The following is a 24,757-nucleotide window of genomic DNA, read 5'->3' as shown; positions in this document are numbered from 1 at the left end:
TTGCTTTTTCTTTGAGAATTGGCCCAGATATTGGAGTTCCTTTCCCTCTTTCTTGACAAAACCACATCCACAATGCGTTATCAGGCAGTTAAAGTTCAGGCTTTTTTAATGTTTTGCGATTCTTTAGAGTGTTATTACCATAATCGTAACTGTATAGGAGTCAATGTCTTTCCGATTCTTCCTCCAATCCTTAATTGTCGTAACGCCTACATTCAGTTTCTTTGCAATTTTCTGGAGCGAATCTCCTTCGTCCAGTCTTTGTAGCACTGCTAATTTTTCATTTAGTGAAAGAGTTACGTGTTTACGTTCGAATCCAGACATTTTGAAATACAGACAACTGTACACGCAGTGATTCTACAGTAATAAGTACTGTAGAGAAAACGGAATAAAGCTAACGACGACGTTTTTTTAATCCCAACAATGGATAAAACTGCAAAATAACGTACAGTATAACAATATGCAGAACGATAGACACCGCAACAATGGCGCAACAGGCGTCCATTCAGTGACAAGTCGGTACAGGCTCGCGAGCCTCAGCATGGTCGGACTAACGGGAGTGACGGACCATCCAAGGTCGGATTAGAGGGGTTCTACTGTATATTTCTTTTGTGCCACACTCTAATCGCGTGTAGGAAAATATTTGAAAGCTCTGATTTGTGTCTTCTCTATCGATGGTCATTCCTCCCTATCTAAATGGGAAATAGAACAATATTGTTTTGGCTGTCGTAGCGAAAAGCTGTAGATTGACATTTCGAGTGCAAGATTTCATCGGTATAAGAAAACCTTATGTTGTATGGTTGATATTGCAATTCACTTGTGATATTCGTGGCACGTTCCTTGTATTCTAGCAATAACAGAAAACGAACAACATTACTTTGAACTTTTTTGATACCGGTCTGGATCGTGTAACATAGACGTACCCTAGAAGGGAACGGACGAGCCAGTCCCAAGTAGTTTCTTTAGTTGATGTGTTATACCTTCTGAGAGTTCTGTCAGTGGCATAGTCTCCGGTTCTACACAACTACAGCAAAGTCTGTACGATCGTTCCTAAGTTAATCCCTACAATTTTGTTGAATCGACGAACTTCGAAACGTGGCCATCCTTTTGGGTCATCAGTGTTTTGAGTGGTTTTATGCGAGCCACCACGATCACTTGTTCTGTGTCAATGTCTGCATCTTACAGACACACTTTTGCCTAATGTCCCAAATAACTAGTTGTATGTATTGCAATCTCCTACGATTTTTGCCCTCTATGGCTCCCTTTACTACTACGGAGGCTATTCCCTGATGCCATGGCACACATGATCTCACCCTGTCCCTTACTCGAGCGAGTGTTTTTCACAATTTATTTCACAGACGATTCTGCGGAGCACCTCTTCATTTCTTGATTAGGTAGCTTAAGTTTCAGCATACTACTGTAACGGAACTAAAACGTTTCGGTTCCGCTCTTTTTCGGTTCTCCCATAGTCGATGATAGACTTCCATAAAATTCTATATACTCCAGAAATTCCATTCTCAAGTTAAGGCCTACTTCAATTATCATGTGCCAGAAATACAGAGGAATTATCGCAGTTTCTCATGTGGAACACACAATACGAGGGTTTCCCAGAAAGTAATGCACCGCATTTTTTTTCTCAGCCGAAAACAATTCTACCAATGCGAAACGTTACGTATGTATTATGTGAAGTCTCCTAAGTGAGTGCGCCAAGTTTGCCTCACTTCCGACAGATACAGTAGCTGCAAGACAGTTTCAAAATGGCATCTGTAAATGATGTACTTTACAGGAAACGTGCTGTCATTAAATTTCGCACTGCAGAGAAAGAAACTGTGGGGAATATTCACAATCGCTTGTGCAATGTCTATGGAGCATCTGCTGTCGACAGAACTACAGTTCGTCGTTGGACATGTAGGGGATGAGGTGATCAAAAGGCGGTTTGGCGGAGCTCCACGATTTTCAGCGGTCTGGAAGACCACCCACGGCTGTCAAACCTGACATGTTGCAACGAGCTGATGTCATTCGCTAGGTCAGATACATTGCGACTCGGGAGTTGGCGCTGCATCTGTCAATCAGCAAAGGAAGTGTGGATGCAATTATCCGCGCTCTCGGATATTCAGAAGCGTGTGCAAGATGGATCCCGCGGTGTCTAACTGTGGATCACAAATAGCACAGAAAAATCGTCTTGAATCGTTGCAACGTTTTGAAGCGGAGGCGGAAGCCTTCATGTCCTGGATTCTGACAGGTAATGAAACCTGGGTTAACCATTTTGAGCCTGAAACAAAACGACAGTCGATGGAACGACACCATTCCCACTCCTCACAGAAGAAAAAAAATTCAAAGCAATTGTTTCTACCGGTAAGGTCACGATCACCATGTTCTGGGACTGTGAATGTGTGATTCTCATTGGTGTGATACCAATAGGCGGTACCATTAATTCAGAAGCACATGTCAACAGATCAACGAAACTCAAGACGCGCTTCTGGCGACTTCGGCGCCACAGAAATCCAGGAGATGTTTTGCTGCAACACGATAACGATCCGCCCCATACAAGTCTAAGGACTGCTGAAGACATCGCAAAACAGGGTTGGGTAGTGTTACCCCATCCAGCCTACAGCCCTGATCTAGCCCCCTCGTACTTGTTCGGTCCATTATAGGATGCCATTCGTGAAAGACATTTTGAGGGTGATGAGGTGTTGATTCACACAGTGAAGCGCTGGCTCCGCCAACATGACAAGGACTGGTACCGCCAGGGCATGCACGCCCTTGTTTCGTGGTGGCGGAAGGCCATAGCACGGGATGGAGATTGTGTAGAAAAATAGGGGGTGTGGATAAAACACCATACTGACTATGTTGAACGAAGAATTGTTGAAGAAAAAATGCAGTGCATTCGTTTCTGGGCAATCCTCGTACTTTTCACGGTTCTGAACCTCAGACGGTAAAAACGAAAACCTTATAGAATCAGATCTTTCTTCGTCTGTCTGTCTGTCTGACTGTTAAGACCCCTTTATCTCAAGTAGGGGTATAGCTACATTTGAAAAACAAAATAAACGTGAAGAACATAACAGCGGCCAATTATTACAGAATGGTGACGTTTGTCACATGGTGATGTCTATGATCAGTCGGTGGTGTGAAAAATTTAAGCTTGTTGGTGAATGCCATCAAAAAATTGCCATTTATGTCACATTTCGCTACTTGCACACTGTAATGGTACTTGAATTAGGTAACCATTACGGCACCTCATCAGAACCTCTCGATACCAGTAATATTCGACTGTGTTTCTGTTAAGTACTTAACATATTTCTGAGACAACATTCAGATTTGATTTCATTTGTGATACATCGATATGTTTATATTGCAATGATATTATTCTTATGTGTATTCTTTCCTTTGTCACTAAGATCTTTGACGTACCTGTAACTCTGATTTTTGGGCGCGTAAACGATTATTAGTTAGTTGTTAAAGAGTTAGTTGTTTAATTCTTAGAGAGTCGGACCTTGAAAAAGTCAAGTGTTGGACGTCATGTTGGAAAGACGCATAACGTAGTCAGCTTATAAAATGTGAACTTTAACAGTGACTCTGAGAGAGATGTTTTCAAGTATGTTTTAAATTGTGAAGTGATGTTGTGTGTCAATTGAAATTGCAATAAAAGCAATTATAATGAAGTGTAACTTAAATTCGGAGTGCTGATTTTTTTTTTTTTTTACATCACCATTGTGCTAACTTTGAAAGGTTTAATGTTCAAGAATAATTTGTGAAGCGCATCTACAAAACTTTTGAATATAGCTGAATACAACCTAGGCCTCTTTGCATCCGAGCTTGGAATCATAACCACCTACCCCCCTGTGGGTTTGGGGGTTAGAATAGGCCCGCAGTATTCCTGCCTGTAGTAAGAGGCGACTAAAAGGAGTCTCAAACTTTTCGGCCTTATATGATGGTCCCCTATTGGGTTTGACCTCCATCTCTCAAAATTTTCCGAAGAGCGAGCCGATTGGGGAAGGGCGCCTTACTTGGTGCATTGTGTCCATCTTGCGATCAGACCTTTCGCCAGCTTTTACACCGTTGAATTGCAGTCCTGTCCGCTCTCCATCTCTTGGGCATGACTCTGTTTCTGCGTGCAGATTACACCTTGCACTGTGCAGTGCCTCTTTCTGCATCGACGGCGACCATGGACCACATGTTACCTAACATCCAGCACGGTAGCCAGTCCGTTGTGGTGTTGGGCCTGCCATGTACCCTATTGGTTGTAGCCCCCTGACAACACAGGGATCGCTTTACTGATGCCTGAGCCGTTAACTCCCCACGTATGCCAAGGAGTAGATGCCTATCCTCCTGGGGTATAGGGACTCCCGGCAACGGCCATCCTGCCAGGTGGCTCTTGTCGTGGCTGGGTGGCGCCCGTGGGAGGAACGTAAGTCTCAGGATGGCAGTAGCAGTTATTCGCCCCGCTTCTTAGTTTGTACGAGGGCTGATGGGGAGTCTTTTCTCTCCACAAAGCCTCAGTTCTTCGTCGAGCATTTAGAGGAGAAGTTTGGGGAGGTGGAGGACTTGTCAAAAATGCGCTCTGGGTCAGTCCAGATACAAACGGCATCCTCTGCCAAGTCACGGCGGTTACTCGCTTGTGACAAGTTGGGGGATGTTGCCGTTACGATCACACCCCATAAGAGTTTAAATATGGTACAGGGAGTTATTTACCATAGGGATCTTCTTTTGCAGTCTGATGAAGAGATGCGCGCCAATTTAGAGCGCCGAGGTGTACATTTCGTCCGGCGCGTTCATCGGGGTCCGAAGGAAAATCAGATTGCTACCGGTGCCTTCATCGGCCTTCGAAGGGGATACATTACCGGAAAAGGTCAAGGTGATGGTCTACCGATGTGACGTTAAGCCCTATATCCCTCCCCCGATGCGGTGCTTTAAGTGCTGGAAATTCGGCCATATGTCTTCTCGCTGCACTTCCAGCCTCACATGTCGAGATTGCGGACGCCCATCACATCCCAATACTCCATGTGCCCCGCCTCCCATCTGTGTCAACTGCGGGGAGCACCATTCACTTTGCTCGCCAGACTGCCGAATTTTCCAGAAAGAGCGTAAAATCATGGAATACAAGACCCTGGACCGACTAACCTATAATGAGGCCAAAAGGAAATACGACCGACTCCATCCTGTGAGAATGACATCTTCCTACGCTGCTGCTACAACACCTGTGCTAGCCCCGTCTGTTTCTCCAATTGTGGCCGGATCGACGAGTAGTACAACTCCTCCTGCCCCCTCACCAGTGGGGGGCTCTACCCACCTGGTTGCTCCTGCACCACCTACCTCAGGAGAAACACCATCCCACCCATCGGGGATGTCCGTCCCCACTTCTAAGCCGGAGAAGTGTCCCACTTCTTCGGCTTCTCACGCTCGCAAGGGGTCCCTTGGGTCCCTCCCTTCCCAGGTTTCCGGAAGCGAGAAGGCTGACGACCGACAGTGGCGTAAGTGCCCACAATCCGCTGGTCGTAGGGCTTCACGATCCTCCTCCGTCCCGGAGACTGAATCTGTGAAGCCCTCCCAGCCGGTGCGACCCAAGGAACGGCGTGAGAAACCCAAGAAGAGCTCTCAGCCCAAGGAACTCGCCGTGGCAGCCATCCCACCGCAACCTTCCAGCTCTGTGTCTGAGGATGCGGTGGAGATTCTGGCGTCCGCTGAGGACCTCGATCTCGCCGGTCCATCAGACGCCATGGAAAGCACTATCACAGGTGCTAAATCGGAGGCAGCAGGTGACCCAGCGGCGTAATCTCCCTTCCCAGTCTCGTCACGCCTTTCTCAGCCATGGACAACACCATACTCCAGTGAAACTGAAGCGGTTTCTTCCACCATCTAGCTGAGCTCCGCCAACTTATCAGCCTTCATCCATTCCTCTGCATTGCTCTGCAGGAAACTTGGTTTCCGGCAATGCGAACCCCCGCCCTCCGTGGCTACCGGGGTTATTATAAGAACCGTGCAGCTTACTAAAGGGTGTCCGGTGGCGTCTGCATATATGTCCTGAACTCTCTTCACAGCGAGTCTGTACCTCTCCAAACACCTTTAGAGGCTGTCGCTGTTCGGGTGTGGACGCCACAGGCTGTTACCGTCTGCAGTCTTTACTTTCCACCGGATGGTGATGTCGCGCTGCATGTCCTGGCTGCTCTGATAGCCCAATTGCCTCCACCTTTCCTGTTACTGGGCGACTTTAACGCCCATAACCATCTGTGGGGTGGGTCGGTGGCAACAGGTCGAGGCGCCATCGTTGAGCATTTATTGGCGCAGCTCGATCTCTCGATCTTAAATGATGGTGCCTTCACACACTTCAGTGTGGCGCATGGCACATACTCCGCCATAGACCTTTCGATCTGTAGCCCTAGCCTCTTATCGTCTTTCCTTTGGAGAGTGCATGACGACCTTTGTGGTAGTGACCACTTTCCGATCTTTCTGTCACTGCCACAGCGTCAGTCTTCTGGGCGCCCTAGCAGATGGTCTCTGAATAAGGCTGACTGGGACTTGTTCTCCTCCACTGCCGCTATTGAGCCTCTCTCTAACGATGACATTGATGCAGTGGTTCAATCGGTCACCACCGGCATCGTTACTGCCGCAGAATCTGCCATTCCCCGTTCTTCTGGGTCCCCTCGGCGGCGGACTGTGCCTTGGTGGTCGCCTGAGATAGCTGAAGCGATTAAAGCTCGCCGACGGGCGCTCCAGCGTTACAAGCGACATCCCTCAACACCTTATCGCCTTCAAACGGCTGCGTGCGCGAGCCCGCCGCATTATCCGCCAACGCAAGCAGGAGTGCTGGGAGCGGTATGTGTCCACCATTGGCCTCCATGTCACCCCATCGCAGGTCTGGGCCAAGATTCGCCGCCTCTATGGCTATCGGACCCCTGTCAGTGTCCCTGCGCTCTCACTGAGTGGAGCAGTTAGTACTGACTCCGACGTCATTGCAAACTGCTTGGCAGAGCACTTTGCTCTGAATTCCGCTTCTGCCAACTACCCCTTGGGCTTCCGCTCCATTAAAGAGCTCATAGAACGTCGGAGTCTTTCTTTTCGCACCCACCATCCTGAATTGTACAATGTTCCATTCAGTGAGTGGGAATTCCGCAGTGCCCTCGCCGCTAGTCCTGATACCGCTCCTGGGCTAGATAGCATCCACTCTCAGATGCTGAAACACCTTTCAGTGGACTGCCAGCGACGCCTCCTCGACCTTTACAACCGCATTTGGGTCGAGGGTGAGTTTCCGTCGCAATGGCGGGAAAGTCTTGTTGACCCCATTCTGAAACCGGGGAAGAACGCTTTGGAGGTGGACAATTACCGTCCCATTAGCCTCACCAACGTTCTTTGCAAGTTGCTTGAACGGATGGTGAGCCGGCGCTTGAATTGGGTTCTGGAGTCTCGGGGCCTTCTGGCTCCGTCTCAGGGTGGGTTCCGTAAAGGCCGCTCCGCCGCCGACAATCTGGTGAGCCTGGAGTCGGCCATCCGTACTGCCTTTGCCCGCCGTCAGTATCTGGTCGCTGTATTTTGCGACATGCGAAAGGCGTATGATACGATATGGCGTCATTACATCCTTTCTACGCTTCATGGATGGGGCCTTCGGGGCCCTCTGCCGATCTATATCCGCAATTTTCTGTCGTATCGTACCTTCCGAGTGCACGTCGCGGCCTCATATAGTTCCTCCCAAGTCCAGGAGAACGGTGTGCCACAGGGTTGTGTTCTAAGTGTCTGTCTGTTTTTAATAGCCATTAACGGGCTCGCTGCGGCCGTGGGAAATACTGTCTCCGCTTCCCTGTATGCTGACGACTTCTGCCTTTACTACAGCTCTATTGGCATTGCAGCTGCTGAACGTCAGCTACAGGGCGCAATCAGCAAGGCGCAGTCTTGGGCTGTAGCGCATGGTTTTCAGTTTTCGGCAGCCAAGACCTGCGTTTTGCATTTCTGCCGGCGACGCACTGTTCACCCGGAGCCGCGGCTCTATCTTGACGGCGAGCTTCTTACAGTGGTGGAGTTACATAGGTTTTTGGGGGTGGTTTTTGATGCCCGGTTCACTTGGCTGCCTCATATTCGGCAGCTTAAACAGGCATGTTGGCGGCATCTAAATGCTCTGCGATGCCTGAACCACACCAGGTGGGGCGCCGACCGATCTACTCTCCTACGGCTTTACCAGGTGTTAATCCAGTCCCGTCTGGACTATGGGAGTCTGGCTTACGGCTCAGCGTCCCCATCTGCGTTGCGGCTGCTGGACCCAATCCTCCACAGCGGGATACGCCTTGCCACTGGTGCCTTCCGGACCAGCCCTGTGGGCAGCATACTTGCGGTTACGACGTCAACAGTTAGTGGCTGCTTATGCTGCCCATGTTTTTAGCTCGCCCGGGCATCCAAATTATCGTGTCCTGTTACCGCAGTCAGTCGTCCGTCTGCCAGAACGTCGGCCCCGGTCGGGTTGTCCGATCGCCGTACGCGTCAAACAGCTTCTTTCCTGGCTTGGGTGTTTCCCTGTACCACCTCCTTTCCGGGCCCCTCTGCGTACACCCCCATGGTGTGTGCCTCGCCCTTGCCTTCGGCTCGACTTGGCACAAGGCCTGAAGGACTCAGTCCCTCCAGAGGCCTTCCGACGCCGCTTTTATTCCATGCTGGCCACGTATCAGGGCTCCGGCGTTGTCTATACCGACGGTTCGATGGTTGCTGGTCGTGTCGGTTATGCACTAACTCTAGGGGACCATTCTGAACAACGTTCGTTGCCGGCTGGCTGCAGTCTTTACACTGCTGAGCTGGTCGCCATCTTTCGCGCCCTAGAGTATATCCGCTCCTGCTCAGGTGAGTCCTTCGTTATCTGTAGCGATTCCCTGAGCGGTTTACGAGCTCCCGACCAGTGTTTCCCTCGTTCTCGTCTGGTGATGGCTATCCAGGAGTCCCTGCATACTCTTGCGCGTTGCGGCAGATCTGTGGTCTTCGTTTGGACCCCCGGCCATGTTGGGATACCCGGAAATGAAACTGTTGACCGCCTGGCGAAAGAGGCCACTAGTACACCATCTCTGGAGATTGGCCTCCCGGCGACTGATTTGCGGGCACTATTACGCCGCAAAGTTTTCGATTTATGGGACACTGATTGGCGCAACCTACCCGTGCCAAACAAACTCCGCCGTATCAAGGAGACGACTACTGTGTGGCGGTCATCCATGCGAGCCAACCGCAGGGAATCAGTCGTCCCTTGTCGGCTCCGCATTGGCCACACCCGACTCACGCACAGTTATTTACTGTGTCGTGAGGATCCCCCCCCTGTCGTTGTGGGGCGTCCTTGACGGTGGTCCATATTCTGTTGGTGTGCGCCCTTTTAACTGTGCTCAGGCAGACTTTTGCGCTGCCTGATACGCTCTCTGCGCTTTTATCTGACGACTCTTCCATAGCGGACATAGTTCTGCGTTTTAATCGGGCAGGAGGATTTTATCGCTTAATGTGTGTGAGTGTTTTGTGTTGATTCTGACCGATGGCCTACGATTTGTCTGATTTTTTTTTCATGTGTTTCTCGGTGGTTGGCTTTTCCCTTTTTGTTTGTATTGTCGGCCAACCACCGTCACACTCTGTGTGATTTTAGTTCGTCTTGTCTGGTCTTTGTCTACGTTTCTGTTCTGTGTCGTCTGTCTTATCGTCTGTTGATCGTTTTTATTCTCTGTGGGTGTTTTTAGTATTTGGAAAAGGGACCGATGATTGTAGCAGTCTGGTCCCTTTAACCCCCACAAACCAACCAACCAACCAACCAACCCTTTCGCACAAGAAGACATCAACAAATAATTTTAAGAGGGAAAAAGAAAAAATCTCCAGGACCAAAATGGATCCCTGCCGAAGTAATACAAGCCTTGTGTGGCCAATTACATATTACTTGTGCGATCTGTACAATGCGTGTCTCTTGTAAGGAAGGGCCCTCCCACTGTGGAAAACGCGGAAGTGGTAACAATTAGTTAAGGGCAAGATAAGGATCCAATGACACCCAAATCCTATAAACCAATTTGTCTTTTGCACCTTCTCGGCAAGATATATGAAAAACTATTATTCTCTACACCAGATGAGCCCTGAAGACGCAATTAATAAGGCGATTTCGCTAGCAACAGGTGATGACTGATATTGCTGGCGCTTTCGGTAACATATTGAGGCCGACTTCCTTCGGTCGCCTTAGGGATTTAGGGTGTCCAGAAGCGCTATATAATTGCCTGGGAGTGACACGAGAGATATGTTTCTCTAACACGCTCAGGAGTGAAAATGACAATAACAAAGGCTGTTCGCTGTCCAGAGGGGACAGTGTGTTGAGTTTTGGGATGCAGCACTGGGCCCCATACCACAGAAGTAACATGACAGCGGCAGCTTAAGCGGACTGGTGCCAATTGCAGATGACGTGCTGTTCGTTGTAACTCCAGAAGAATTATAGAAGGCTAACGTAATGCGGCCCTCCACTTAAGGGCTGGTGTGGAAGTGTTAAATTGTCACTAGCATCTCAAAAAACCTAACAACAAACCCTAAAAAAACATTATATGATGTAACGATTAGGAGAACTGTGAACAGTTCAGTGACCGGGTTGTTCTAGTCAGAATCGACAGCAGACCAACACCGACAACGATAGTTCAGGTATAATTGCCGACGTCACAAGTTGAGGATGAACAGATAGAGAAAGTGTATGAGGATATTGAAATGGTAATGCAGTATGTAAAGGGGGACGAAAATCTAATAGTCATGGGCGACTGGAATGCAGTTGTAGGGGAAGGAGTAGAAGAAAATGTTACAGGAGAATATGGGCTTTGGACAAGGAATGATAGAAGAGAAAGACTAATTGAGTTCTGTAACAAATTTCAGCTAGTAATAGCGAATACCCTGTTCAAGAATCACAAGAGGCGGAGGTATACTTGGAAAAGGCCGGGAGATACGGGAAGATTTCAGATAGATTACATCATGGTCAGACAGAGATTCCGAAATCAGATACTGAATTGTAAGGCGTACCCAGGAGCAGATATAGACTCAGATCACAATGTAGCAGTAATGAAGAGTAGGCTGAAGTTCAAGACATTAGTAAGGAAGAATCAACACGCAGAGAAGTGGGATACGGAAGTTCTAAGGAGTGACGAGATACGTTTGAAGTTCTCTAACTCTATAGATACAGCAATAAGGAATAGCGCAGTAGGTGTACAGTTGAAGAGGAATGGACTTGTCTAAAAAGGGCCACCACAGAAGTTGGGAAGGAAAACATAGGTACAAAGAAGGTAGCTGCGAAGAAACCATGGGTAACAGAAGAAATACTTCAGTTGATTGATGAAAGGAGGGAGTACAAACATGTTCCGGGAAAATCAGGAATACAGAAATACAAGTCGCTGAGGAATGAAATAAATAGGAAGTGCAGGGAAGCTAAGACGAAATGGCTGCAGGAAAAATGCGAAGACATCGAAAAAGATATGATTGTCGGAAGGACAGACTCAGCATGCAGGAAAGTCAAAACAACCTTTGGTAACATTAAAAGCAACGGTGGTAACATTAAGAGTGCAACGGAAATTCCACTGTTAAATGCAGAGGAGAGAGCAGATAGTTGGAAAGAATATATTGAAAGCTTCTATGAGGGTGAAGATTTGTCTGATGTGATAGAAGAAAAAACAGGAGTCGATTTAGAAGAGATAGGGGATCCCGTATTAGAATCGGAATTTAAAAGAGCTTTGGAGGACTTACGGTCAAATAAGGCAGAAGGGATAGATAACATTCCATCAGAATTTCTAAAATCATTAGGGGAAGTGGCAACAAAATGACTATTCACGTTGGTGTGTAGAATATATGAGTCTGGCGACATACCATCTGACTTTCGGAAAAGCATCTTCCACACAACTCCGAAGACGGCAAGAGCTGACAGGTGCGAGAATTATCGCACAATCAGCTTAACAGCTCATGCATCGAAGCTGCTTACAAGAATAATATACAGAAGAATGGAAACGAAAATTGATAGTTCTCTAGGTGACGATCAGTTTGGCAATTCTGACGTTACGGCTAATAATGGAAGCAAGGCTAAAGAAAAATCAAGACACGTTCATAGGATTTGTCGACTTGGAAAAAGCGTTCGACAATATAAAATGGTGCAAGCTGTTCGAGATAGTGAAAAAAGTAGGGGTAAGCTATACGGAGAGACGGGTCATATACAATATGTACAACAACCAAGAGCGAATAATAAGAGTGGACGATCAAGAACGAAGTGCTCGTATTAAGAAGGGTGTAAGACAAGGCTGTAGCCTTTCGCCCCTACTCTTCAATCTGTACATCGAGGAAGCAATGATGGAAATAAAAGAAAGGTTCAGGAGTGGAATTAAAATACAAGGTGAAAGGATATTAATAATAAGATTCGCTGATGACATTGCTATCCTGAGTGAAAGTGAAGAAGAATTAAATGATCTGCTGAACGGAATGAACAGTCTAATGAGTACACAGTATGGTTTGAGAGTAAATCGGAGAAAGACGAAGGTAATGAGAAGTAGTAGAAATGAGAACAGCGAGAAACTTAACATCAGGATTGATGGTCACGAAGTCAATGAAGTTAAGTAATTCTGCTACCTAGGCAGTAAAATAACCAATGACGGACGGAGCAAGGAAGACATCAAAAGCAGACACGCTATGGCAAAAAAGGCATTTCTGGCCAAGAGAAGCCTACTAATATCAAATACCGGCCTTAATTTGAGGAAGACGTTTCTGAGGATGTACGTCTGGAGTACAGCATTGTATGGTAGTGCAACATGGACTGTGGGAAAATCGGAACAGAAGAGAATCGAAGCATTTGAGATGTGGTGTTATAGACGAATGTTGAAAATTAGGTGGGCTGATAAGGTAAGGAATGAGGAGGTTCTACGTAGAATCGGAGAGGAAAGGGATATGTGGAAAACACTGATAAGGAGAAGGGACAGGATGATAGAACATCTGCTAAGACATGAGGGAATGACTTCCATGGTACTAGAGGGAGCTGTAGAGGGAAAAAGACTGTAGAGGAAGACAGAGATTGGAATACGTCAAGCAAATAATCGAGGACGTAGGCTGCAAGTGCGACTCGATGAAGAGGTTAGCACAGCAAAGGAATTCGTGGCGGGCCGCATCAAACCAGTCAGTAGACTGATGACCAAAAAAAGGTAATAGGCTGTAATACTGAAAACTAAATAAAGAAATCACCACCAACTTCTCTGCTTTCGGTTCTTGAGGAAGAATGAGCTGTAATTACTCCACAGATATTCAGTCATTGAAAGAATCCCCAGCAGAGCTCTAGCCGTCATAAAGGCGTAGGGTGTACTTGTAGCAGATTAATGTTCACTAACAAGTTTCCGGATAGTGTATTTTTGATCATAATGGGCGCCACGAAGTCAAATTAATCTAGTGGACATGGTTCGGCAGAGCGTTGCGATGCGTTCTTTTCATTGTATCTGAAAGCAATAATTTGTAGAAAATTGGTGAGGCTTTCCTGGCCATTTGTTCACGTAATGGCTGTCGGATTCTGACTCGGGGCCGTGGGGCGACGTTTATTTAATGATTTTTCTGATGTTTCTCTGGAATGAGAGACTGACGTTGTCAAACGTGCTGCCTCCATTGCTGGTGGGAGAGTGGAGTGCATATATCCACGACGTATGGTGCACTCCGACACCAGATATGGAAGGCGAGCGTTTCCCAATGATAGCCACTCGTGGTGGTGAAATACCAGAAAAATCTTTAAAAAAACGTCGGCCTGCGATCGCGTGTCATAAGCGGACAGGCATAAATAGGTCAATATGCATCTTCATATTTTTTTTGTTCCATAAAATTGCGGCGTGGAGTGAAATTTTTGCGTCTATACACCCGAAATTTTATGGAACAATACGTCAATAATTTGTAATAGCCGTCGTCAGGTGATGAAGCGGCTGTTGGCGACCAGTATTGGGCTGTTCTTCAATGTTTTGCTTCTCATCATGCCGGCCGAAGGTTCGAATGCCGTCGCTGTTGAGTACATGGATTTGACTGAGAACTGCTCGTATCTCTCGTGCTTTTCGTTCTAAAGCGACACATCGCACACAGTGTAAGTTTGTGATTAAGATTCGAGTCACATCCTCGCGGTAAACGGGGCACACACAGCGCATGGTCCCGATCAACATTGAGGACGCAGTGCTCTCTACTGAACTGCACTGATGTTGCAGCGCTGCTGCTCCCATTACAGACGTAGCCGTAGGTAGGGATTTCATGTGGCAGGATTAACGTTGATAAAGAGGTTTCGTAATAAAAACAAGACCCCAGGTAATCTAGTGATGAGGATGGTACCCTATCTTGTAAGAGATGTTTACATACACGCAATCAATTAGAACTGAACTTGATGTACAGCACGTTGAGTTGTAGTTTGCAGTGTCAGGTTGAGAGTAGTGCACTCACCAGCATGCCGACGCAGTGGGTGCAGACGAAGCCGATGACCAGCGTGGCGACGGCGCCGAAGGCGAGTCCAGAGTTGCGGAAAGCCATCGGCATCGCCAGAATGCCCGTACCCAGGCTGCCCTTCAGAAGGTGCATCAGCGCGCCGCCGTCGCTGCAACAAATGGTTCAAATGGCTCCTAGCACTATGGGACTTAACTTCTCAGGTCATCAGTCCCCTAGAACTTAGAACTACTTAAAGCTAACTAACCTAAGGACATCACACACACCCATGCCCGAGGCAGGATTCTAACCTGCGACCGTAGCGGTCGCGCGGTTCCAGATTGAAGCGCCTAGAACTGCAACACACACGGGCTGGCACGATAGACACTCAGATAATCTAACGGTCTCCTCAGGTATGCATCTGACTATACACACTGTAGCGCGAAAGAAACTGGTATAGCCATGCGAAATCAAGTACAGAGATATGTAAAGACGCAGATTACGGCGCTGCGCTCGTCAATGCCTGTGTAAGACAAGTGTCTGGTGCAGTTGTTAGATGGGTTACTGCTGCTACAATGGCAGATTATCAAGTTTTAAGTGAGTTTGAACGTGGTGTTACAAGCGGCACACGAGCGATGGGACACAGCATCTCCGAGGTAACGATGAAGTGGAGATTTTCCCTTACGACAATTTCAAGAGAATACCGTGAATATCAGGAATCCCCGGAAAAAGATTCTGCAAGAACATGACCACCGACACCTGAAGAGAATTGTTCAACGGGACAGAAATGCAACCTTTCCGCAAATTGCTGCAGATTTCAGTACTAGACCATGAACAAAGTTAGCGTGGGAACTATTCCACTAAACGAGATGGGCTTTCGAAGCCTCACGCCCACTCTTGTACACTTGAGGCTGCACAACACAAAGATTGGATTGGATATTTTTGGGGAAGAGATCAAACAGTGAGGTCATCGGTCTCATCGGATTAGGGAAGGACGGGGAACGAAGTCGGCCGTGCCCTTTCAAAGGAACCATGCTGCCAATTGCCTGGAGCGATTTAGGGAAATCACGGAAAACCTAAATCAGCATGACCGGACGCGGGATTGAACCGTCGTCCTCACGAATGCGAGGCGATTGTACTAAACACTGCGCCACCTCGCTCGGTGCACGACACAAAGCTTTACGCCTCGCCTGGGCCTGTCAACCCCAATATTGGACTGTTGACGACTGGAAACATGTTGCCTGGTCGGACGAGTCTCTTTTCAAATTTTATCGAGCGGATGGACGTGTACATGTATGGAGACAAGCTCATGAATCCATGGACGCTGCATGTCAGCTGGGAATTGTAGAAGCTGGTGGAGGCTTTGTAATGGTGTTGGGCGTGCGCAGTTGCAGTAATATGGGACCCATGATACGTCTAGATACGACTCTGACAAGTGACACGCACTTAAGCATCCTGTCTGATCACCTGCATCCATTCGTGTCATTTGTGCATCCCGACGAATTTGGGCAATTCCAGCACGACAATGCTACGCCCCACACGTCCAGAACATTATTGAGCATATCTGGGATGCGTTGCAACGTGCTGTTGAGAAGAGGTCTCCACTCCTTCGTACTCTTACGGATTTACGTACAGCCCTGCAGGATTCATGGTGTCAGCTGCCTCCAGCACTACTTCAGACATTAGTAGAGTGAATGCCACGTTGTGCTGCAGCACTTCTGCGGGCTCGTGGCGGCCCTATGCGATATTGCGCAGAAGTGCCTCTACATGACGTAGCATAGACTAGACTAACGTTTATGAAGAGCCAAGAAACTGGTACACCTCGTGACATCGCGAGCTACTGCGCGATAACATACACTGCAGTACAAGCCGTAGAGTTGGAGGCAGAGGCTGTGAAAGAAACTGCAAGTTGCATCCTACCAATGAGTCATGTGTACCTGTTGCTACTGCAGCATGAGAATGGCTCCTGTGTCACATCGAGCGACAGTATATTCATACCACATATGAACCTAAACAAACGATATTAAATATCATTCAATCATTTTCAAAATCGGTGAATTAGTTTTTTCTATTCAGGAGACGATTGTGTAAAAATTTCAACATTGTAACTATCATAGTTACTTAAAAAGTAAAAAAACTGACACTTAGGGAATTAAATTCAGTTAGGAACTATAACAATTTATCTGTTGGTATAATTTGAAAACATAAAGAGAACTAATTAATTGCCTGAGATTTTCATATTATAACTTTAATTATTTTTCGTTTTCGTAATATAGAAATCAGACAAAATTATTATTTGTGTCTAATATTAATATGGGAGTAAATGAGATAGTGAGAGTGTGTATGTGGGACGTACGTTAAATTTTAAGTTTAAATTTGTGTAATACATTACGCAATCATAGGGTGGGAAAGATATTTGTGCCCACTTTGATGATGACGTGTGTCTAAGGGTACTTGCTTTTGTAAGGAGGCAGCCAGAAAAACAGTTGAAAGTATAATAATTTTCTAAAGTTATTTCAAGTTTAGTTTTCCTTTCGTTTGGATTCGTTAAACATTATTTTACTATTTGCTCTTTGGAATGAAGTAATTGCACCTGTGAATAGTGATTGGCACAGGACAGTTTTGGTGCGAGAATGATCTCGAACGATGATTCTGATTGGCCAGTGAAACAAATCAACCAATCTGAATCAAGCAGTTCCTGCGCACTGCTAGATAGATATGTTGTGATGGAAGCAGCATCAAGGAGAGTCGCTCGCCAGTTTCGGACACGGAAAGATATGTTAAATATGATAATTCTCATTATGTGTAAAATGAAGGAATATTGAGTTCCTCGCGTTTAATACGTGTCGTGACTAACGCTGGCATAGTTACGACCAGTTTGATGAAAGTTAGGAGTTTCGGGAGTGTTTTGTTGTTAAGTCAGTCGCGTGTGAAGCTTCGGCCTTTATGAAAATTCCCAGTGGCGTATTCTGTGTTTAATTATAGAATATTTGGCAAGCATCTTTTGTTATAAAGACCACTGAAGAAAGTATGACTGTAAAACTCAGCCGGCGGCGGTGGCCGAGCGGTTCTAGGCGCTTCAGTCCGGAACCGCGCGACTGCTACGGTCACAGGTTCGAATGCTGCCTCGGCCACGGATGTGCGTGATGTCCTTAGGTTAGTTAGGTTTAAGTAGTTCTAAGTTCTAGGGGACTGATGACCTCACATGTCAAGTCCCATAGTGCTCACAGCATTTTTTTTTTAACTCATAGTAGCGGATCAGTGACTGTGAGGTCGCATCTCCAGTCGGGTTGGACTTAGGCAAAATTCTGACTGCTTTGCGTATGAAGTTTGTGGTTTGACTGAGAATTAAGTATGAAAGAATAGTTTTTCAATAACTAAGGACTTGGTAGCGAGTAAATTTGTGTTATTCAGCAATAAACATTAGCTACTAGTCTGAAAATATTAGGACACTTATTTCAGTCGAAATTCACCTCATTACCACCCGAAATTATGTTAAATCACAATACAGGAACTGCTACGAGAGTGTGCGTGGACTTTGCAGGCTATATATTAGGCGACATCTTTCTTCAACGCTGGTTTCACGTCGTTTTGTCAGTATCTTCACCTGCAGAGCAAAGGGACAGGCAGTGGACGCCGTACGGAGGTAGGGGGGCTTTAAGTTTGAACAGTACGACGAACGACGAAAAGCAAATTAAACCCCGCCCCGCCACAACCTGCCTAATATCTTGTAGGCCGTCGCGAGCGCACATAAGTGCCGCAACACGACGTGGCATGGAGTTCAGTAATGTCTAAGGTACTACTGAAAGGAATTGACACCATGAATCTTGCAGGGCTGTCCATAAATTGTGACAGTACGTGGCGGTGGAGACCTCTTCTGAAGAGCACGTTGCAAGGCATCCAAGATATGCTGAATAATGTTCATATGACACACACACACGCGCGCGCGCACACACACAATCACACAATGTGTGTGTGTGTGTGTGTGTGTGTGTGTGTGTGTGTGTGTGTGTGTGTGTGTGTGTGTTCATTCACTTTCCATGTGCTGCTAAATCAAAATTTACTTGTGTGCGCGCCTCTTAATTTTTGTGTTGGGGTACGAACGACCTAACTCCAACAGGCGAGCGGCTAAGACTCCGAATTGGGTGACGTAGAAGTATAACTCATAAATGTCTAGAGAAATTCGATCCAAATTTCGTATATATGAGAATCATTACTTACATAATTATTTGTAAAAACTACTGTGGAGGTAGTGGAGGTACAGAACCCTAGCCAAACGAAGAGGTGGGTGAGAGGGTGAGAAGTCGTGATATGTAAAGGTATTCGATAACGACTGATTATTAGTATGGTATATATAGTTTACAGGAATAATATACACAAGAATGGAATGAGGATGTGTTAGAAGACGATCAGTTTAGCTTTAAAAATAATAAAGGCACGAAAGAAGCAATTCTGACCCTGCGGTTGATAATGGACGCAAGACTGAAGAAAGATCAAGACACGTTGATAAGATTTGTCGACCAGGAAAAAGCGTTCGACGATGTAAAATGGTGAAAAATGTTCAAAATTCTGAAAAAAATAGGAGTAATCTGTAGAGAGAGATGGGTAATATACAATATGTACAAGAGCCAAGCGGAAATAATAAGTGTGGAAGACCAAGAACGAAGTGCTCCGATTGAAAAGAGTGTAAGACAGTAGCCTTTCGCCCCTGCTATTCAGTCTGTACATCGAAGAAGCAATGATGGCATTAAAAGAAAGGTTCAGGAGTGGAATTAGAACCTGTGGAATTGGAAGGATATCAATGATACGGTTCGGTGATGACATTGCTGTCCTGAGTGGAACTGAAGAAGAATTACATGATATGATGAGTGGAATGAAGAGTCTAATGACTACAGAATATGGTCTGAGAATAAATCGAAGAAAGACGAAAGTAATAAGAAGCAGCAGAAATGAGAACAGCGAGAAACTTAACATCAGAATTGATGGTCACGAAGCAGATGAAGTTAAGGAATTCTGCTACCTAGGCAGTACAATAACCAATGACGGACGGATCAAGGACAACATCAGAACCGGACTGGCACTAGCAAAACGGAGTCTGGGGATGAAACGGGTGACGTAAAAGTATAACTGAGGAACACCTGTGTCTATTTCGAACAAATTTGGTAGAAACATACTATTTGTATAAAAATACTATGCGAATTGGATATCCCTACTATCCTTGTATTTCTTTCCCGTATGTAGTTGACTTGGAATACTTCAAAAGTATCAAGCGAAATCTGACTCTTGCTTTGCAATGAGTCGGGCAGGTTGCCGGAACGAGCACTGCAGTAAGTAATTCTGCGATGAAACAAGGCTCGCAGGGAAAAAAAAAAAAAAAAAAAAATCTCTTGCCAAATCTCATAGCAAGACAGAAGGAGGTGATGTGCTGATTCCACGCCTTCTGAAACAACTCCACTTTCCCGTTCACCTTGCAGTATCTCAGTGACTATCAACAAGACACAAGGTCTGTCACTTACAGTGTTTGAATTATGTCTGCAGAATCTTTGTTTTTCACATACTCTCGAGTGGAACAACCGAAAAATTCCTTTTTGCAGAAGACTGAAAGGCTAAAAACATTTTACAGCCGAAAGAACTTCAAAAAACTAATAATTTAATGCACTTTCATTGATTTTTTACATCTAAATTTGTTAGCTTTGTACATATTTACTTACTTACAAAGAAAAAGAGGCGCTACAACGCATGCCAAAGGTATAAAGGGTGTCTCTCCTAAGAGACGTCACGTGCTTTTTCTCCAGTATTTCAGCAAATATTTGCAGTTTGATTTTTGCGTTGTGTAGATGGAGTCAGCCGAAACGAACAGCGCACAGTATCTACAAAGAACGTCGGGTTCCTTACTGTTACAGAGAAAATGATTTTTAAAGTAGTATTTTAAGTGCCCATTTGATAGAGCGATATTGCGATACTCTTTTTTATCGACATGTATTAACAGAAACAATAAACGACGAAGGATAACCGGCACTTCAACAGTGACAGCACCGCCTTGGCCCACACTGACTGCTACCAGCGTGCAGAAGTGTTGCTCAATCGCTGTTGGAGTACCGATTATTCTTCATGTTTTACTGTTCCTGTTAATACATACCGCTAAACCAAATGACACAATAGGCTAACTTGGAACCGGTCTATCGAATGGGCATGGACATTCAAAAATTGTTTGTAATAGGAAACGTATCGACGCTTTTCTTAGACACTGGATGTCTATGAAAGATGTGGTGATTTCTTTGGTATGACTCGAGATGCACAACAAAAATGTCTGCTGAAAGACCAGAGAAAATGCGACTCATGACTCTTAGGAGACACACCCGATATACTGAGTGTGTAAAATAAAACTGACCCATAAAATATGTATTTTATGCGCCTTAAGGTGGGCAACCCAAGTCACATACTCTGCCCCGAAAGTGGATAATGTAAGCTGGTTTGCCTATCTTAAGGTGCATCGAATAATTCGCTCAAACTTGTACCACATATTAATACCTGGAAAAGGTATGTTGCTGAGGGAAAATTACTGTAGCCCAGTTTGGGGAGCATAATGTTAAAAGTAGTCTCAGACTTTTCGCTGATACTGCAGTTACTTATAATAAAGCACTGACTGAATCACGCTCCACAAGTATTCAGTCAGATCTCGCAGAGATTTTTCAAAGTTGTGCAAAGTTTGTAAACTTTCTCTGCATGTTCATAAATGAGAAATTGAACATTTGAGAAAATAAAACAAACAAAATAAAAACCTACAATCTTAAATTAAAAAATGGCTCTGAGCACTATGGGACTTAACATCTGAGGTCATCAGTCGCCTAGAACTTAGAACTTCTTAAACCTAACTAACCTAAGGACATCACACACTTCCATGCCCGAGGCAGGAGTCGAACCTGCGACCATAGCGGTCTCGCGTTTCCAGACTGAAGCGTCTAGAACCGCTCGGCCACACCGGCTGGCTGCAATCTTAAGTCTGCAATGATGATCAGTCATACAAATACACGGTTGAAACAAATTGTAGTGATATGAAATGGAATGACTAAACAGTCTCAGTCTTAGGTAACGCGGGTTTATCGCCAGCACACCGAGAAAATACAGCCACTCCACGAAAGAGATTGGTTATAAAACACTCGTGAATCCTAGAATAATGCTCATGTGTGTAGGACCCATATTATATATCCTAACAGGAAATACTGAACTATATAGAGAAAAGGACAGACAGCATGAATGATCGCAGGCGTGTTTGAACAGTGGGACAACGTCACGGAAATCCTGAAAATACTGAACTGCCAGACCTTAGAAGATAGTAGCCTGTTTACGAAGGTTCAGGAAACAACTTCAAGAGAGGTATCTTACAATACGCTACATATCATCTGTATTGTTTCTTCAGCGACCATGAATACAAGATTAAACTTGTTAAAATGAGCTCAGAGGAGTTTCATCAGTGATTCTCACGCTCAATGTCACTAAAGGGTAAAGACTGCCATAATACAATAACGTATGAAACGAATCCTCTCAGGGTGTTCAGTTTTCTGAGAGACTGAAATGCTATTTGGAGAAACCACTTTACAAACAGGGTGCAACACATAACGTAGTTACCAGCCAAAATGTTTCTGAGTAAGCAATGTGCAGGAGAATACTAACACATCTCAGTATACGTTATTTGATATCTTCTCGTTTGGCTTGAGGAAGGTAATACCCATTTGAAACGCTGTGTATTCTTTTGTGTGTGTGGCACCTGCTAGGCTAGACAACAGGCTTAAGAGAGTTGATTTAACAAAAGAACTTAATTTAGTGTAGAATACAATACCTCTGCATACGTTATAACATTACGGGCCTAAAGAGAAAGCTCGACAATGGTTAACGTCTGGTAAGTAGGAAGCAGAAGATTATCGTTTGGTGTCAACAAACACGGAGGTGGTTCGAATATGACCGAGGGTCACCTAAAGTGGGGGTCCCTCAAGATTCAGTTTCGGCTACGTTCCTCTTCTTGTATAGCAGTGATACGCCACAAAGCACGACATATGACTCAAAAATTTTCTCTTTGCAGATGACACAAGTGTTGTTGTGAAAGGTGTGGAGCATAATGTAAATGATGTAGCTAATAGGACAGACAGTAGCATCGGCACATTCATTTCAGAGAACAGATCAACTCTTACCTCTAACAAAAAAGAATGCTTTCACTTTCTGATAGAGAACTTTCGTAGAAGCGAAATTTTGTTCTCCGAAGGTGGTCATTCAGTCACTGACGTCGACAATTTTGAATTATTAGGACTGAGGATAGATGGAAATCTTTAGTGGAACTATCATGTTCGAGGTGTTGCATAGAAAGTAACTGCTTTTGAATTCACTATTGAAATGATCTCCATTATCAATGATTTTCGAACAGGACGGCCTGTTTACTCTGCTTATGCCTACTCTGTTACCTCGTTTGGTGTCATATTTTGGGCGAATTCTGTGCCCTCACCAAATACTCTGTCAGCCCAGAAAAGGTCGGTCAGATTCATCTGCAGTTCGAGAACTCCGTGTAGATCACTGTGTAAGTGTACCTGGACTTTAATTCTACAATCCCTGTACATAAATTCCTTCCAGGGATTTCTTGTTGATAATACTCACTCATTCAGAATAAAACTGTAACATTTATTCATTTATCACCATATACGAAAACTGTACAAATTGGACAACAATTCCTTAAACACTTAACAGAAAGGTGTGCTCTGCTCAACAGGTTTCATTTCCAAGAGCCTCCCAGGAGAAATGGATAAACTGAGTAATAAGCCACAAGTATTCAAATCCAAGTTGACAGCTTTCATTGTGGTCAACTCCTCTTACTCTGTAAGGGGGTTCGTCGCAGTAGTGGAGAAGTTTTCTCCGTGACGTCCCATTTATTTGTCTACTCTGATTTTATGTATTTTATCATTACTGTAATTCTTTGTCTATAAATTTTGTTATAAAGTTGTAAATACATAAAACTGCAGCCAGTCACTTTTACGAATAGTTATTTATTATATGTGAAGACAGTAACTGTTCTCGAAAGAACAGAATACTGTTAATGACTGTGCAGCTTTTCCCTGGAATAAATGATGACTAACTGAAAACCCTCAGCTGCCGACAGGTGTTGTTGACATACCTCGATGTGGACAGTTGAAAATGTGTGCCCGCCCGGGACTCGAACCCGGGATCTCCTGCTTACATGGCAGACGCTCTATCCATCTGAGCCACTGCCTTGCACGCTTCCCGTGAGACTCATATTCCCAGTCCCTGAAGCTAGTGATTTTATTCAGTTCCTGGCATAGTGAGGCAGATAGTACTGAAGCTGCGATCCTTCTACCGGAGAGGATTTATAGACGTCGACTGTGTGATGGAATGGGACAAAAAGGATTTCACTCTGGTGGGTATATTGTTTTCTGATGTGCTGTTCCAATAAAAATGTTATAGCCAAGGAAAGATATTAAGGGGTGTCCTCGGTGATAAAATGGTAATGCAGACAGTGAGAGTCGAAATCTCTGCACTTGTCTGCGCGTAGCCAGGATACCTGTGCATAGCATGGTGAGATATGATAGAAGTGAAATGGCACATATATGTGCAGACATCCATCACCAGCTCCAAGTACTGAGAGCTTCCTCGAGCAAGGCTTTCCTGGACGCCACCGCTGTATTCAACAACTGGAAGCACAATTTTGGTATATAAGAACGTAGGCTTCCGCGGCCGGTGTCATAGTGATTAAAATTCTTCTGGGTAATATGCCGCGTCATTTCAAAAAAACTAACAACAATAATAAATTAAAACCGACGTTTCGGCCGAATTGCAACGGCCTTCCTCAGGGCACGACTGGTTTTGCATGGGGTAGGTGCTACTATTTATTACAGACTATCGATGTCTGACGTCACCGTTGTAGAATTTTAATTGGCCCTCTAAAATGATTGGCTAGTCATGACGTAAGGGAAGATGGAAGGAAAGGGGCTATTCGTGGATATCCATGTCGTCAACGATTGGTAGCTGACCGCCAATCAGCGTTCCGCTTCTGGTCGGCAAGTTTTTATTGTTGTTAGTTTTTTCGAAATGACGCGGCATATTACCCAGAAGAATTTTAATCACTAATTTTGGTATAGTTTTAGGTATTATACGAGGTAATGTGCCCGGTAGGTCACAGGTAACGTGTGTGCATCACGAGAGTTTCTCGCTTACCTTACGCTCTTGTTCTCCCTCTTGTCGAAAGGGTCGTACTCGTCTAGTTTCTCTCTCGATTGCAGCTCAGCGCTCTGTGCCAACTGCAGCCTGAAACAAGAAACGTAAAATTGTCTTCATACAGCATTCCACTCTAACAGCGATTCAGCAGTGTTAC

At 45.3% G+C, this 24,757-nt stretch overlaps 1 protein-coding gene across 2 annotated transcripts in view; it reads right to left on the bottom strand.

Moving 5' to 3' along the window:
* LOC126354753 (proton-coupled amino acid transporter-like protein pathetic) overlaps positions 1–24,757 on the bottom strand; it is a 408,828-nt gene that overhangs the window by 89,389 nt on the left and 294,682 nt on the right. For both annotated transcript variants that reach the window (XM_050004633.1, XM_050004634.1), the window contains exons 3-4: positions 24,601–24,690; positions 14,404–14,554 (exon numbers count right to left, since the gene is read on the bottom strand). In XM_050004633.1, the coding sequence (XP_049860590.1) occupies positions 14,404–14,554; positions 24,601–24,690 (241 nt within the window). The remainder of the gene's footprint in view (positions 1–14,403; positions 14,555–24,600; positions 24,691–24,757) is intronic.

The sequence above is a fragment of the Schistocerca gregaria genome, chromosome 3 (genome assembly GCF_023897955.1).
Source record: "Schistocerca gregaria isolate iqSchGreg1 chromosome 3, iqSchGreg1.2, whole genome shotgun sequence".
NCBI classification, from domain to species: domain Eukaryota; kingdom Metazoa; phylum Arthropoda; class Insecta; order Orthoptera; family Acrididae; genus Schistocerca; species Schistocerca gregaria.
Note: the sequence above shows the minus strand (reverse complement) of the source record. Positions and strands in the feature narration are given on the sequence as shown.